At 38.6% G+C, this 17,295-nt stretch overlaps 1 protein-coding gene across 1 annotated transcript in view; it reads right to left on the reverse strand.

Moving 5' to 3' along the window:
* ANO10 (anoctamin 10) overlaps positions 1-17,295 on the reverse strand; it is a 199,701-nt gene that overhangs the window by 151,541 nt on the left and 30,865 nt on the right. The window contains exons 9-10 of the mRNA XM_012808038.2: positions 10,691-10,882; positions 5,552-5,680 (exon numbers count right to left, since the gene is read on the reverse strand). Coding sequence (XP_012663492.1) covers positions 5,552-5,680; positions 10,691-10,882 — 321 coding nt within the window. The remainder of the gene's footprint in view (positions 1-5,551; positions 5,681-10,690; positions 10,883-17,295) is intronic.

The following is a 17,295-nucleotide window of genomic DNA, read 5'->3' on the forward strand; positions in this document are numbered from 1 at the left end:
AGATGGAGTGATCAAAAGAACTGGGAGTTCAGTGATACCTAAGCTGAGACCTAAGGAATAACACTGTGTTAGCCAGACAAAAAAGAAAGAGGACTTTGTGTGTGCAGAGGTCCCAAGCTGGGAGCAAAAAAGTTAATAAACAAGAAAGCAAAGAGGTCCATTTCTAGAAAGATGTAGAAGTACTTTTAACTACTGCTCCTATTAAGTACAACTAAAAACCATGGACATCATATGTAAAATAAACATAAGACTGAAAGGTAAAGAAAAGAAGACAGATTGTGTAAGGACCCCAGAATCCAAAGAACAACATGGGAGTGAGTTCCCAGGATTTATTTTTGTTTCATATATCCCAGATTGAGTGCCAAGGAAACTGGCAACTCAGAAACGCCAATGGGCATAGAAAAGCTCCAGATAAAGGCTTCTCTCTCTTACCAAAGGACCAGGAAGGGGACATCTAGCAAGATGGGTAATATTAGAGAATAACCATTCTACCCCAGCCAAATGCCACAGAGAACACTGTGGTTCTACCTCCCATTCATGCCACCAACTACCTAGAGGACAGCCTAGACTTACAACCCTTGTCAGGCTATGACAAGGGGCCTGACCTGAGCGGGGCGCCCTGTCTTCCCTTACCATGAAATGGAAACAGTCATAGCCCCTTTCCCTTCAGTAAAGACGATTTGTAGAACTTCCATTCCCCACTGGGGTGGTGTCACAGCAAGTCCAGTGGAGAGCTGGACTTTCACCACCTTGTAGTAGTAATAGGACATCCCTACTGTGGTGTCAATGAGGCCATGTGGGAAGCAGTGCGGAGGCAGCATGCCCTTCCCAGCAAGCAGACATCAGGGGCCTGATAGTGAGGAGCTGAACTCTCAGCCCTGTCTAGCAGCAACAAGGATCCTCCACCTTGGGTGTCAACAGAACCCAAGTGGGAAACTTAGACTTCTACCACCAAGATGACTCCCCCCTACCCCTGCTGAAGTTGTATCAGAGAAAGCTTGCAAAAATAAAAGATTTAAATCTTATCCAGAGCCACAGTCTCATAAAATAATACTCAATATATCCAAGTGTCAATCAAAAATCACTCATAACAAGAACCAAGAAAATCTCAACTTGACTGAAAAAATACGAACAAGAGACACCAGCATTGAAATAAACCAGAGGTTGAACCTGACAAGGATTTCTAAAATAGCTATATTACAAGTTCATGTTCCCCCAAAATGAGTTCATATGCTAAAGCCCTTACTCCCAAAGTGATGGTACAGGAGATGGAACCTTTAAAAGTAATTAGGTTTACAAGGAGATGAGGTCATGAGACTGGAGCTCCCATGATATGGATGAGTATCCTTAAAAGACACAAGAACTTCTCCTCTGACCATGTGACCACACAGTAAGAAGGCAGCCATCTGCAAGCCAGGACTAGGTCCCTCACCAGGAACCAAATCTGCCAGCACCTTGATCTTGGACTTTCCAGCTTCTGGAACCATGAGAAATAAGTGTATCATTTAAGCCATTTAATCTCTGGTATTTTTTCATGGCAGCATGAGCTGACTAAAACAAGCCATCATAAAAGCTGACTTAAATAATCAATGACAAATCCTCTTGAAACAAATGGAAAAATGGAAAATCTCAGGAAAGAAATAGAAGTTATAAAAAAGAACCAAATGAAAATTATAGCACTTCAAAGTGCAATAACAATTTTAAAAATACTCAGGAAATGAGCTCAACAGTAGCATGAACGTGACATAGAATAGAATCAGTCAACATGAAGATAAAACCAATAGAATTCACTCAGTCTGAACAAAAGGGATAAAAACAGACTGGAAAAAAGTTGAGAAGAGCCTGAGGGACCTGTGGGAAAACATGAAAGACCCAACATTGACATCAGAATCCCAGGACAAGAAGGAGAATGGGATTAAAAGAGTATTTCAAAAAATAATAGCTGAAAAGATGCCAAATTTGGTGAAAGACACACACCCACATATTTAAGAAGCTGAGCAAGCCCCCGAGAGAATAAATCCAAATAAATCCACAGCATGACTGATGATCATGATTAAACTTTCAAAAACTAAAGATATGAAAAAAATCTTGAAAACACCCATAGAAAAATGGACACAGCACCTATATTAAATCCCAGCAGATTTCTCATCTAAAACCACAGAGCCTAGAAAGAAACGCCAAAATATTTCTCAAATGTTGAAAGAAACAAACTGTTATCCATGAATTCTATATCCACAAAAACTATCCTTCAAGAATGAAAGCAGAAAAAAAAAGTTCTCTGATGAAGGAAAATTAAGGGAACATGTTGTTAGCAGACTTATCTAAAGATTGGCTAATAAGTTCTTCAAACAAAAATGAAATTGTATTAGCTTCTTAGGGCCTGCCAGAACATAAACTAGAAGGCTTAAAACAACAGAAATATATTTTCTCATAGTCTGGAGGCTTAAAGTATAAAATCAAGGTGTTGGTAGGGCCATGATCTCGCTGAAACCCACGGGGAGCCGTCTCCGGTACAGCCCAGCTTCTGGAGGTCTGCCAGCAATCCTCAGCGCTCCAGGGCTTGCAGCTGCAGCCCTTTGGACTCTGCATCCCCCATCATGTGGTGTTCTCTATATGTGTCTCTTTTCTTAGAAGGACACCAGTCGTACTGGACTAATGGCTTACCCTACTGCAGTCTGACCTCACCTGAACTAATTACATCTATAACAACCCCATCTCCATATTCTCAAATCCTGGTGGCTTGGACTTCAGGATGTATTTTAGGGAGATATAATTCAATCCATATAAAAAAGTACCCCCCCAGGTAGTGCCTGTGGCTCAAAGGAGTAGGGCGCCAGCCCCATATGCCAGAGGTGACAGGTTTAAACTCAGCCCCAGCCAAAAACTGAAAAAAAAAAAAAACCCCCCCAAAGGTTACATACTATGTGTATAACATCCTTGAAATGATGAGATTAAAGAAAAGGAGAACAGATCTGTGGGTGCCAGGAGTTAGGAATGGTGGGGAGAGGAGACAGGCATGACTATAAAGAGATAGCAAGAGGGAGATCTTTGTGGTGACAGACATTTATCTTGATTGTAGTGGTAGCTGTGTGAATCTATACATGGAATAAAATAACAAAGAAGTATATGCATACTGTACCAACATCAACTTCTTGGCTTTGACATTGTACTATAGTTACTTAAGATGTAACCATTAGGCAAACTGGGTGAGGGGTGCGTGGAACCACTCTATCATCTTTCCAACTTCCCATAAACTCTAATTATCCTAAGAATGTAAATTTTCTATAGATAACCCAAAGTTTTTCCTCAGAAAGATGTCCGTTGCTGTTGTTTTTGAGACAGGGTCTCACTCTGCTGTCCAGGCTAGAGTATAGTGGCATTATCATAGCTCACTGCAGCCTCAAACTCCTGAGCTCAAGAGATCCTCCTGCCTCCAGAAAGATGTTTTCATAAAAACTTTTGTACTCTAAGAAACCAGTTTAGGTCATGATAGTAAAATAGTTGTCTTAACTGTATTAACCATGAGAAGGGAGAAAAAAGAGTAAGAGGAGGTGTAATGGTAATAACCTACAGGGCAACAATCAGTGCCTCCAGAACTTGCAGACTCCGTGAAGCCACGGGGATTAGGACAACAAAACCAGCCCATGACACAGCACATCGGCACAAAAGTACTAGAGGCTGGCAAATCTCCAAATTAAGAAAGAACAATCAGACCCTAGCTCTCTGATTAAGATATCACTAAATAAAAAAGAAAGTATAGGCTAATCGATGTAATATACAGGAAGTAAGACTGAGCCAGCCAGAAGTCTAGAGAAAGTGAAGGCGAAATCAAGTGGGCTGTACTGAACTCATCCAGCATTGCTCAGAAGCTGGTGATGGACAAGAAGATCCAGTTGGTGTCAGAGATCCGCTCTTTGCAGGGTAGGGATGGTTTACAGGTTTTCTGTCTGTTAGAGCTATTACACTCCCCTTGCTCTTGTTCTAAATTTACCAAGAAAACTTCTAATAACCAATCTTTAACACTGTCTGTTATGGTATGGGAAGAGGATCTCTTTTATTTTTTATTTTTGAGACAGCCCAACTAGAATGCAATGGCATCAGCATAGCTCAGTGCAACCTCAAATGCCTGGGCTCAAGTGAGCCTCTTGCCTCAGCCTCTCGAGCAGCTGGGACTACAGCCATGAGCCACCACACCCTGCTAATTTTTCTATTTTTAGTAGAGATAGGGTCTCACTCTTGCTCAGGCTGGTGTTAAACTCCTGGCCTCAAGTGATCTTCCCGCGTTGGCCTCCTACGTGCTAAGATTTACAGGCATGAGCCACTGCACCCAGCAAAAAGAATCTTCTTAGGGTAAATTAAGTACCTGACATTCTGCTTGTGAGTCTTCGTTTTTACACTTAAGTCAGTCTCGAAAGCCTAATTAACTCAGAATATACTAAGATAAGTTTCTAGATTTTTAAAGTTAAGGACCGTATCCTAAATCCAGCAGGCACACTTTGGCCTAGACAGCTTGCCTCTTCCTGTCTAAGGCACCTCTATCTTGTTCTCTCATTTTCACATGTAATAAAATCAGCCTTGCAAATAGCGCTCCAAAATCCTATTCAACTTACAAAATTCAAAACAGACCTACTTTTATCTGCCAGAGCCATTCTCTTTTTCCTCCTACTCATTGCTATCTAAAATCATTCTCCAAAATGCATATTCTACATATAGCATCTATCATGAACACAGATTCCTATCAAATACGATAAAAGAGCAAAATAAGCAAAGCAGAATGGATTTCTTTAGCCAACACTGGAAATGTGCAAGTTCATGCTTTCATTTCTCCTGCTCAGCCCTGAGTCCTTAGGTATATGAACCACCACCCTAAGATCCTGCTAAATTGTCCATTTAAAGTATATAATAAAGTTCCACAATTGTTCTGGTTTTGAAATATCTAAACGTGAAAGGTGGTCACCATATTCCTGACAACCACCACAGGCAACAACAAACAAAGGACCCTACAAATTCTTCCCTTTACATTTCATTAGTGATTCATTTCTAAGATGTTACAAGAATCCATATTCCAAAACATGGTAAAAGGAAAACCTAAAAAGAACACAGATAGGCTACTTACTTGTACTCTGTATGTGAAATTACCTGTTTTCCTACAAATTCCATTGTGGAGGAGTGTGTTGCACAATGAATTCCACACCTGATTTAAATCATTATCAAAAAGCATTTCTCACGATTGATTTGCTTAAGAAAGTAGAAGTGTTATTTCCCTATAATAGACTACACATACATATTAAATTTCTAGAATTCTATTTGAAACTGGATTTATCTACTTAACACTGAAAAGGCCAGCTCAGAGTCTGGAAAAGGCTAGCTCAGAGTCTGGCTGTTTTTCATATCTGGGCAAGATGGCACAGCCTAAATCTTCGTGTCTTCTATTACTTATTTCTCACTAGTGTAAACTGTCAGCCATGGACAGCTGAGGACAATACTGCTTTAGGATAGCAGAAGTATCTGACGTGGATGCTACTTAAAGTAGGTTTAAATTTTCACTTACCTCCACGGCTACCACAATCAAAATGAGGTCCACTTTTGACTCTGGGAAGACTGCATTCACTTGAGGTGACATTCCAATCAGAACACAGTTAGTGACCACGGATATGACACTCATTGTTTCAAAAGCCAACTAAAAGAAACAAGAACATGAAATTTAAAATTGCAATGAATACTTTCAGAGTTCCTCAGCCTTTTTCATACTATCTAAAAAGCAAAGAAAAAGTCTTAGCCTAGTTCAAAATATCCCCAAGTACATTTTAAACTTTTTTCCCTCAGTCATGCTATGATTTTCCTAGCCCAAAAAAGCCATACTTTTAGAAGAAGGTATTTTGGATACTGTTGGCTTGACTATCCCAAAGCAGTATGTTCTGTCTTCCTAATTGGAGGCAGCCAAGGACCTGAATTTGGAATACTGTAAAAGTTGCTCTGCTCATATTCTAAGGGAAATCTAAAGTGGGGCTGACAGAGAAAATGTTTCACGTTCAAAACCAGGTGAGGTTGCAAAAGAATTTATGATGTGAAACTATCCTTCTACTTTGACAGATCACACACCACGTACAGCTATAACCAGCTTTATAACCAAGGCACCAGTTATAAACAGTGACCCTGCCTAACAGCAATTAGCCAATCACACTTGTGATTGGTAATCACATAAGTACACAATTACCAATCACACTGCTTACCAAATTTTTCTCTAAATTGCTTTAGAAAAATACAGATGCTAGGCTCTAATAAGCCCTACTAAATAAACAGACTCTGATCCAAGATCCCACGAGACTTTGGTGCGCACTACTGAGGACAGATGTAGAAATGTGACTATTACCTTTTTTTTAATATAAAGTACTTGATGATCAATACTTGATAACTTAACCACTAATTCTAAGGAACACAATCACTATTTAAAAGAAGCAAAACAAAAGATGATTGAAACTTAATACAAACTTAATACACATTATGTCCTCCCATGGAAATTTTCTACCATCTTATAATTTAGAAATTCTTTGTGTAAACTGATTACTTTTCCATCGTTTTCTTCACAATAAGCCTATTCAAGACTTTATCTTCTCTATAAATAGCCTTAGATTTTTATTTACTTACTTTTGATACATTCACATAGTGTAAAAAACAAAAGTCCTATGTATATAGTGAATGATCTCCTTGTCCCCTACTCCCCCACTTTCCAGCTGTTCATCCTGAAAGATAACCACTTTTGCTAATTTCTTTTCTTATAGACCTTTCCAGACAAAGATCTGGATGCAAATATAAGCAAATGAGTATTTATACACAGTCTTTCTTAGCCTCTTTTTAGCACAATAACCACTGCTAGGACTCTTACTTTTGTCATATAAAGTCTCTTGAAGGAGCTTCTTGGTCAGTACTAAAAGAATACCCCCACTCATTGTCACAACTGCTTTTATTGCATGGATGTACCAGAATTTATTTAGTTGCTATCACAAACAATGCTACAATTAGTAACTTGATAAGTACATTATTTAACAAGTGTGAAGTAAACTAAATTCCCGAAAGTGAAATGGCTGAGTCAAGGGGGACGTGCATTTGTAATCTGATTGCACCAACATGCACTCCACAGGGTTGACCACATCACACTTCCAAAGCAACATATCACAATGTCTGGCTTCCTGCTCTTGCAATATGTTTGTAATTAAACTTTCTTTTTTTTTTTTAAGCACCTATATTGAGTTATAATTTTCATACATTAAACTGCAATCATTTAACATATACATTTCATTAGGTTTGACTGATGGATTTACCTGTGAAATCACCATCACACACAAGATCCAGAATATTTCCATTTCTCCCCAAAAGATTCCTCACACCCCTTGGAAATCCATCCCTCTATTTACCAGTAGCCCCAAACAAACACTGATCTTTTTGTCAATATAGACGATATAGACTTAGTTTGCATTTTCCAGAATTTTATATAACTGGAACCATAAGATATATATAATCTTTTGTGTCTGCTTCTTTCACTGGGCATAATGATTTAGAGATTAAGCCACATTGTATGTATTAGTAATCCTTTCCTGTTTTATTGTTAAGTAGTGGTCCATTATATGAATATATCAGAATTTTTCTTATCTATTTATCTATTGATGCCAAGCTGTTTCCACTTTTGGATTATTGTAAATAAAGTTGCTATAATCATCCCTGTGCAGTCTTTGTATGGAAATAGCCTCTCATTTGTCTTATTTCTCATTTCTGTTCAAGTTTTTGTTCACATACTACATATCATAAAACTCTGTTCTTCGGTGCATACACATTTAAGATAGCTGTCTTCCTGGTAACTTGACCTTTTTATTATCATACTATGTCCCTCTCTGACAATTTTTTGCTCAGAAGTCTATCTTATTTGATATTAACATAGTCACTCCTGCTTTTTTTAAAAACATTTCTTTTATTTATTTATTTATTTTGCTTGTACAAAAGGTCTTTATTGGTGGGGGAGGGAAGCTGCAGAGCAGCACCAAGGAGGAGAGAAAAAGAGAAGAGAAGAGGGGAGAAAATAGAGAAAGAGGGAAGAAGAGCGAGGGGAGGAAAGAGAGGAGAGAGAGGGAGAGCAGGGAAGAGAGAGATAAAACATTTCTTCTCTTTTTTTTTTCTTTTCTTTTTTGAGACAGAGTCTCACTACATTACCCTCAGTAGAGTACCATGGTGTCATAGCTCACACCAACCTCAAACACTTAGGCTTCAGTGATTCTCTTGCCTCAACCTTCCAAGTAGCTGGGACTACACACACTCACCACAACGCCTGGCTATTTTTTGGTTGTAGTTGTCATTGTTGTTTGGCAGGCCCTGGAGGGATTCAAACCTGCCAGCTCCAGTGTATGTGGCTGGCACCCTAGCCACTGAGCTACAGGCACTGAGCCACTCCTGCTTTTTTTATTACATTATGTAATGTAATATATATGTTGTATAAATATAATGCAATGTATATTTATATACACAAACTTATCTCATTCTACTGTGTCATCATTTCTTAGTTACCTACCTTTACCAGTCCTTCCTTATATTTGTCTTAATATTCTGTCTAAATACAATATTTGGAAACATTAGACACTGTTAGAATTTTTGCTTCAACCACCAACATAACTTAGAAAACTCAATTGGAGATCTGTTTACTCATAATTTTGGTTACCTTGTTTTTTCTTCCTAGTGTTCTCAGATTCCTTCTTTTATTACTTCCTTAGTTTAGAAAACTTCTTGTAACCATTCTTTTAGGATAGGTTTACTGGTAATAAATTCTCTTAGTTCCCCTTCATCTGAGAGTGTCCTAATTTTGCCTTCATTCCAGAAGAATGTTATCTCTGGATATACGATTCTATATTGACAACAACTTACTTTAAGGATTGAAAAGTATTGTGCCACTTTCTCCTGGCCTCCATGGTTGCAGGTAAGAAACTGGCTGCCATTCCATTTGTTTTTCCCCTATAGATAAGATGTCATTTCTCTTTTGGTTTTCTTAACACTTTGTCTTTAGTTTTCAGATTTTTTTTTTATTTATTTAAGAGTTAGAATCTCACTTTATTGCCCTCAGTAGAGTACTGTGGCATCACAGCTCACAGCAACCTCCAGCTCTTGGAGATTCTCTTGCCTCAGCCTCCTGAGTAGCTGGGACTATAGGCGCCCACCACAATGCCCAGCTACTTTTTTTTTTTTTGGTTGCAGTTTTGGCCGGGGCCAGGGTCAAACATACCACCCTCGGTATATGGGGCCAGCATCCTACTCACTGAGCCACAGGAGCCACCCTAGTTTTCAGATTTTTAATTATGATGTGTGTTGGCATGGATTTCTTTGGGTTTACTTTATTTGGGGGTTGCACCATTTCTTAAATCTATAGTTTTAGGTCTCTTGCCAAACTTGAAAAGTTTTTGACCATAATTTTTTCTTGAAGTACTTTTTTGACCTCTCCTTCTTTCTCCTCTCCTTCTATAACGCCAATGACATAAATCTTATCTCCTTTGTTATTTTCACACAGTTCCCTGAAGCTATGTTTATTTTTATGGTCTACTTTCTCTCTTGTTCATAGAGAAAATAAATGGCTAATGTATTTTGTTCTATTTTCTAGCTAATAATTTTTTCCCCTATCTCTTCCATTCTGCTGTTGTACCCATCCACTGAATTTTTTATTTCAGTTACTGTATGTGTCACTTCTAAAATATCAATTTGATACTTGTTTGTATCTTCTGTTGCTTTGCAGAAACATTCTGTTTTTTCACTTGTTTCAGGTATGTTCATAGTTGCTTGCAAAGCATTTTTATCATAGCTGCTTTAAAACCTCTGTCCAATATTTCTAACATCTGGGTCATCTTGGTCATCTTGGTAGCGGCATCTGCTGATCTTCTTCTCTTATTCAGTTCAGTATCCTCCTGTTTCTTTGTATGATGAAAAATCACTTTAATGAGTGATTTTTTATAGAAACCTGGACATGTTGAGTATTAAAAGATTCTAAATCTTATTTAAACCTCTGTTTCAGGTGATTCCTCTGACATCATTCCAACAAGGGAAGAAGGGACAATATCTCCTTACTATCAGGCAGAAGTAGAAGTCTAGATTCCTGATGTAGGCACCACTGGCCCTGAAAAGGTTCCTTATTATTTCTGGGTGGGCATTTGTCTTCCCACCAGATCTCCACTGCTACCACCTTTGCAAGGTTAAAGTGCCTTATATGTGTTCCCACGTAGCCTCTACTGTGCAAGGTGGTAATGAAAGTCCTTATGCCCAACTAGGCTTCTTCCCAGACCATTCTAGCAGGGACTAGAAAGAAAGCCTTATTGCTGCCAAGAAGAAGCAGAAGGTGAGGCGCACCTCCTTACTACCTGTTCAGATGAAGCCTCGGCTGGCTACTTACCTAGAAAACTGTGTTACATGTGAAAGGTGTCTTAGAGACTATATTTTACCTTCTTCAACCCCCAACTTAAAAAAAAAGAAAAGTTAGGCCAGAGAAGGTTAATGACTATTTAAGGTCATATAGCTAGTTTATAGAAAAGCAAGGATAGAAATCCAATTTTCTAAATCATTCTTGAGGGTTTTTTTGTTTATTATTTGGTTTTTGAGTTTTTTTGTTACAACACTTTGTATTTTTATTTTTTAAAGGAACAGTTTTTTCTCAAATATTTACCTGCCAAACACCAATACTGGCTGAAGGTTCTGAGAATGGACGTTTGAAGACCCTGCACATTTTTAAGGCATCTGAATTGACTTCAGTGAAGTTATTTAATACGGCAAAGGCAGCTGCCAATGGATAAACACAGGAGAACAGGCTCACATAACCAAACTGCAGGAACAACTCCAAGTAATCATCGAAGGTACCCTGCAAATATAACCAACAAGAAAGCATGCATAGTTTCAATAGCATACAATAATATATCCTTTAGCAATGCTATTCAAGGCACCTTTAACTATTTAAAAAGCTTTCAAAGAGTTCTCCCCAATTCTTCTTAATCAGAGAATTTACCTTAATTCAAAGGCAATTTTATATATATTAAGTACTTGAAATAAAGAATGAAAAATCATGTAGCTGCACATCTCACTGCGCTGCGTCTCTGAGTTACCGCATCACTTTCCTTCAGTAAGCAACAGCAAAGCTAAAGATGTTTGCTCTTCACCAACTATGAAGAAATCATCCAGGATCACTGCTAGAAATTGTTTATGACGTCCTCCTACTTCATTAATACTCAGAATGGCATTCCCTGATCCATCATTAACACGTGGACTGCCACTCCAGAAATTTTCTTTTTAACTGGGGACATAGTGTTTTACTAGCTCAAGATAGGTCCAGAGATATGTATGTTTCACATGGCCCCAGGCTCAAAACCAGCATTAAGTTAACTACAACTCACATGGCAGGTAATGCGTTAAAAAAGAACAGTGGTGGTGCCAAGGAACATGGTAATGACCACCAGAAGTTCACCCCTCCATAATATAGCAACATAAAAAAAGTAAAATAAAATAAAATTTGTCTGAATCGACTTTCCTAGTTCTCTGGAAACTAAACAAAGAGTTGCAGCAACCAGGCAGCAAATAGTTAAGAAGAACAGCTGAATTTCCGCAGGCACTATAGTCTCATTTCCTGTTCCCAGCTCTGCGGCAGCCATGAAAACAATGCCATGCAGGAGGAAGGGGGCGGAGAGAGTGGGGCTGAGGATCTTTGAAAGTCTCCTTCCCAAAGGAAAGTCATTATCTGACCTGGCTGCTGGTACTCTGAAAGAACCCAGTCAAAACACCTACCTTAATTCAAGCTCTTGGAGTTTGTCCTAGTGTTAACGCAGTGCTTTTCAACCTTCTTTATCTCACTGGCACACTTGAACCTACAGTTAAGCTTCTGAGGCACACTTAAATTATGTTGATCAAAAAAAAGTTTAAAAAAGAATAGACTTACTAGGCTTTGCAAATAATTTAATTAATGATCTTTAAAAATGTCCACAGATCTCTCAAGGTATACTAGCGTGCTGTGGCACACCACTTGAAAATCACTGTTAAAGGCTTCTCCCTGGGGATGTCAGTCAAATTCCTATTCTAACATCATATCTGCCTGAGGTTACAGACAGCAGCTGGGGCGAATAATGGACTAGCCAGGGAGCTTAAAGGAAAAACTGAGGAATGAGAGGTCCATTCCTCCATTTGAAAGAACCAACATTTTCCTGGACATCTGAATGACCAGGCACACGCACAGGACCATGCACATGCTCAGGAAAGATTCAAGAAGGCTCTAAGATCTCACTTCTAACTCACCTTAAGGCTCTTTACCAGCAGAAAATAAATGCAAAGGTAAAGTTTCAAACTTCCTGGCTGAGTGCTGATAGCCTGGCCCAACAACAGCAACAGCAGAGACCCCCCACATCTATAGAACATTCAACGCAGTAACAGCTGAGCATATGTTCTTCTCATACGTATAAAACACATTTCCAAAATAGGTGACATGTTAGATGAAATAAATGGGAAAGGCTTAAAATCGTACAAAGTATCTTCTCTGACCATAATGAAATAAAATTGGAAATCGGTAACAAGAAGTTTGAGGAATTCACAAGTATATGGAAATTGAGCAACATAGTCCAAAAAAACTGATGGGGCAAAGAAGAAATCAGAACATAATTTAAAATGAGTGAAAATGGAGACATAGCATTGTAAATGCCTCTGTTAAAAAACACAATCTCAAAACAACCTAAATTTTCACCTTCACAAGCCTGAGTAAACCCAAAGCAAGCAGAATGAAATAAATAATAAATTGTGGAGAGCTAACAAATAGAAGTAGAAAAATAATAGAGGATCAAAGTTGGATCATTGAAAACATGAAAGAGAAAGAAAGAGAAATCATTACCTAGACTGTGCAAGAGAAAAAAGAGAGAATCAAATCACTCAAATCACTAAATCAAGAATGAAATTACTACTGACCTTACAAGGGGGAAAAGGGAATGTAAGGGAATTCTTTGAACAATTATAAGCACAAAAGAAAAAGAAAATAGAAAATGTAGATGAAATGGGCAAATTCCTAGAATGATCCAACTATGAAAAATGACTCAGGAGGAAACAGTGGCCAGGCTGACATCTGTAGGTCAATGCAGGAAGACTACTTGAGGCCAAGAATTTAAGACAAGCTTGGGCAACATAGTGAGATCTCATTGCTACAAAAAATTTAAAAATTAGCCACGTGTAGGCCAGATGCAGTGGCTCACACCTGTAATCCTAGCACTCTGGGAGGCTGAGGTGGGTGGATGACCTGAGCTCAGGAGTTTGAGATCAGCCTGCTCCAGAACAAGAACCCTCTCTAAAATGGCTGGGCACTGTGGCAGGAGCCTAGTCTCAGCTACTTGGGAGGCTGATAAGAGGTTCTCTTGAGCTCAAGAGTTTGAGGTTGCTGCGAGCTATAACAGCCCAGCACTTTACCAAGGGCAACAAAATGAGACTCTGACTCAAAACAAATAAAATAAATAAAATTTAAAAAATATAAAAATTAGCTAAGTGTGGTGGCACGTGCCTATAGCTCCAGCTACTTGGGAGGCTGAGGTGGGAGGATTGTTGGAGACCAGGAATTCAAGGCTGCAGTGAGCTATGATGGCACTACCGCGCTCTATCCTGGGCTTACATACACCTGTTCTTTTTAAACTATTACAAAAAATTAAAGAGGAGAGAACTCTTCCTAATTCATTCCCTGAAGCCAGCATTACCCTGATACCAGAACCAGATAAAGACATGATAAGAAAACAAAGCTAATACAAAACAAAGCTGATACAAAAGTTCTCAAGAAAACACTAGCAACATTATCTACAAAACACCCAGAGTTAATGGCTCATGATCAAGCCATGATCAAGAATGACTGCTCTCAATTCTCTTACTCAATATACTCCTCACTTCTCTTATTCAACATACTCTGTATAATGAGACAAGAAAACGAAATCAGAGGCACACAGGGAGCCCCTTCCAAACACAGCAGTGTTTCCATCTCACAAGATGATTCTGGGAGATAGTACGTACACATTAACATTCCATCAGTGCTTTTACACTTCTGACTGATTTTGAGTCAATGAATTCAGCAAACCAAGGACATAATCCAAGAACAAAAGAAAAACTGAACAAAGTAAACAAAAACCCACATTAAAATAAAAATGCAGTAATCAAGATACACTCTACCCTATTAGCTGAAAGTTAGCAAAAACCAACTGATTAAGACAATTCTAAGAACCTAGGTACAAACTTTAAGAACAAAATAGTTATTAAGATGCTGTAGTATATCTATGAAATCATAATTAATTTTACATACCTAATTTATTAAATGTATGGAGACAATGTTTCAGCTTCCAGGTGATCCATCCCACTTGCTCCTTACATCGTATCTCAGAGTTCCCTATCCCAGGCATATTTATTTAGCACAGATTAGAATAGCAAGGAAAGTAAGTATAGAGTAAAGGCAACAATCAGGACACAAACAGCTGGGGCTGGGCTGTTCTCTTCCTTAAACTGTTCTTTATTCAATATTATACTGAGCAATTGCTAAATGCCAGGCTCCATGTTAGAAACAGAGTTTCCACAATAAATAACATGAGGACCCTATACTCAGTATCTGAGAAAGGATAATTATTAGTAAATGGTACAAAAACTCTAAATAAAATATTAGCATACTCTAAATAGTGATGTATATAAAAAAAATATAATGAACTAGAGTCAATCATTTAAATGTGAGCATGGTGTCTGTCCCCTTAGGAAATTTATTCATACAAATAAAAATATCAAATAACTAAGACAATATGATAATCATAACAGAAGCAAAATAACTTTATAAAACAACATCGTGCATGATATAAACTCTTAGCAAATAAGAAAAGAGAAAATGGTTTGATGGAGGGAGGGTAAAGGGTAGGACCATACCTATGGTACATATTGCAAGGGTCCATGTCAGATCTATTAAGCATAGAGTATAAATGTCTTAACACAATAATGAAGTAAATGAGGTGCAGGCTATATTAACTAGTCTGATGTAAGCATTCCAAATTGCATTTAAAACCACCACATTGTACCCCATGAATGCATAAATGTATACATGACCTATGTGTTTGTGACTTAATAAAAATAAATAAATAAAAAGAGAAAATGACATTTGAAACTGAGAAAAAGTTATTTACTAAAACACCAAACATAGTACACAAGGGTGAGAAGATAAAAAAAAATCAGAAACAAGATAAAGATTCCTGTAATAAGTATTTCTATCTAAATTGAACATACCTGTGAGTCTAATAGATGAAAACTGTCCTTTATTTACAGCTAAAATAACTGCCTATGTAAAAAATCCAACAAAATCTATAGAAAAAATATTGAAAATAATAGGAGACTTCAGCAAACTTATTGAGTAAAATGATACAAAAATCAACACTTACAGTTTTCCAAAATAAAAAAATCTTTAGTACAAAGTGATACTCATTTACATTTTTGGCAAACCACGGTAATAACAAGCTGAATATAAGAATGCTCATTTATTATGAAACAACGTATTGCTCTAGCTGGAATTTTCATTATGAAAATTTAGCCTTAGGCAGCGAGGCAGTTGGTGTGAACTGGCAGTTTTTGCAGGAAAAGGCCAGCAGTGAATAGCAAAAGTCTCTGAAGAAGAGACACAGCTTAGCCCTGGGGTGGGGAAGAAGGGGTCAGGAGACTCCAGTGGATTACCCTGGGTGGGCATATTACAGAGGACTTCTATTTCATTTACTCTGTCCCTGCATTTTCCAAGTTTTCTGTAGTGAGTGAGCAAGCATGACTTTTATAATGTTTCCTTAAGTTTCAGCCAAATTGCTTTTTCCCAAAGCTTGGCAACATTATTTTAGACTCATTACAGCAGTCAGGATGACATTACAGAAAATACAATTCTAAATTCATTGACTTCAGTGAGGACAAAAATATACCCAGAAAGAAGGATTATTGCATAGGAAACAGTCACCTAGAACAAATGTGATCCAAAAGCAACCCCTCTCTCCAAATACTGTATGTGGAGAGAGGAGCTGAAATAGCCAATATTCAATATCTCTCCAACAGAGAGAGTAAAAGGAACTTGCAGGAGATGAGGGGAAAATGGCCAGATCACGCAGGACCCTGCAGGCACATTAAGGAGCAGCACTGCCAACCTGAGTTAACTGACAGACCAAGGAGCTGCAGAGAAATAGTACATTGTGTCCTTTATCTCACATCTGCGCGCTTGTGCTGTATGACAGAGAGTTTGAAATGGGAAGGCAAAGTCTTGAATCTTGTTCTTGACTAGCCACCAAATGATTACTAACATAGAGATTCAGGTGTTACCCTGTGACATGGGAAGAGATGTTGCCTCCCTCACCTTCCTTAGAGAGGTATTGTCAGATGTCATGAGATGCCAGGAGAGATCAGATGTATAATTTTGGCAGTGACGTCTCTTTGGCATACAGTTTTTATATAAATGAGCATTGCTCAGATGAGGAGCATGGTGTCCGGATTACTGTGAATACTGTTCACTGAACCAGAGGAAAAGCAGGAGAAACCTGTCTGGAGAAGACTGAATTTGTTTGCGGGCCCTTCAGGGCATGATATTGTTTATCCAAACAATTTCAAAGAAAAAGAAGAGCCGAAAGTAAACCCTAATTGATTGCAGAAAGAGAAACAGGAAACTAGGACAACAATATGGAGAATTATGGCAGAAAACTATGAGAGGCAGCAACAGAACAGGATGCAAAAGAAGAGGGTGTGGAGGTTTTGCTTCTTTGAAAGCAGGCAAGTGGACGACGGCTGGGGCAGGTAGAAGGGACAGCAGGAATACAGGAGCACAGGTGATAGGGGACATGAGGCCTCCAAAGGTGAGGGGGATGGAACAAGACGTGGGGGACAGGCTGCTGGCATACTTTCTCTAACAGAATAAAAGAAAAAAAATAAATGTGGCCCCAAATACCGCCCCCCAGGCAAGAAAGCATCCTGCCATAATGTAAACTGGACGGAGCTCTTAGCCCAGAGTGAGCTAGTACTCACTCGGTGCAGGAAGGACAGCTGTGCTGCCTGTGCCCCTTTTCCTTAGCACCTCCTCTGCGTGCCTGTGTCCTCTCTGTACTTCTTCACATGTAAACATAAATAGTGCTGTGCAAGTTGTACTGTGCACTTATACTTTGAATCACCTTCTCCTCCAAACAAAGCAATGGCAGAAATGCTAGTGCATGTGCATATATTTCAATTAAGACACATTCCCGGCTCAGTGCCTGTGGCTCAAGTGGCTAAGGC

The sequence above is a fragment of the Otolemur garnettii genome, unplaced genomic scaffold (genome assembly GCF_000181295.1).
Source record: "Otolemur garnettii isolate 467f Iridium unplaced genomic scaffold, OtoGar3 scaffold00082, whole genome shotgun sequence".
In the NCBI taxonomy this organism is placed as follows: Eukaryota; Metazoa; Chordata; class Mammalia; order Primates; family Galagidae; genus Otolemur; species Otolemur garnettii.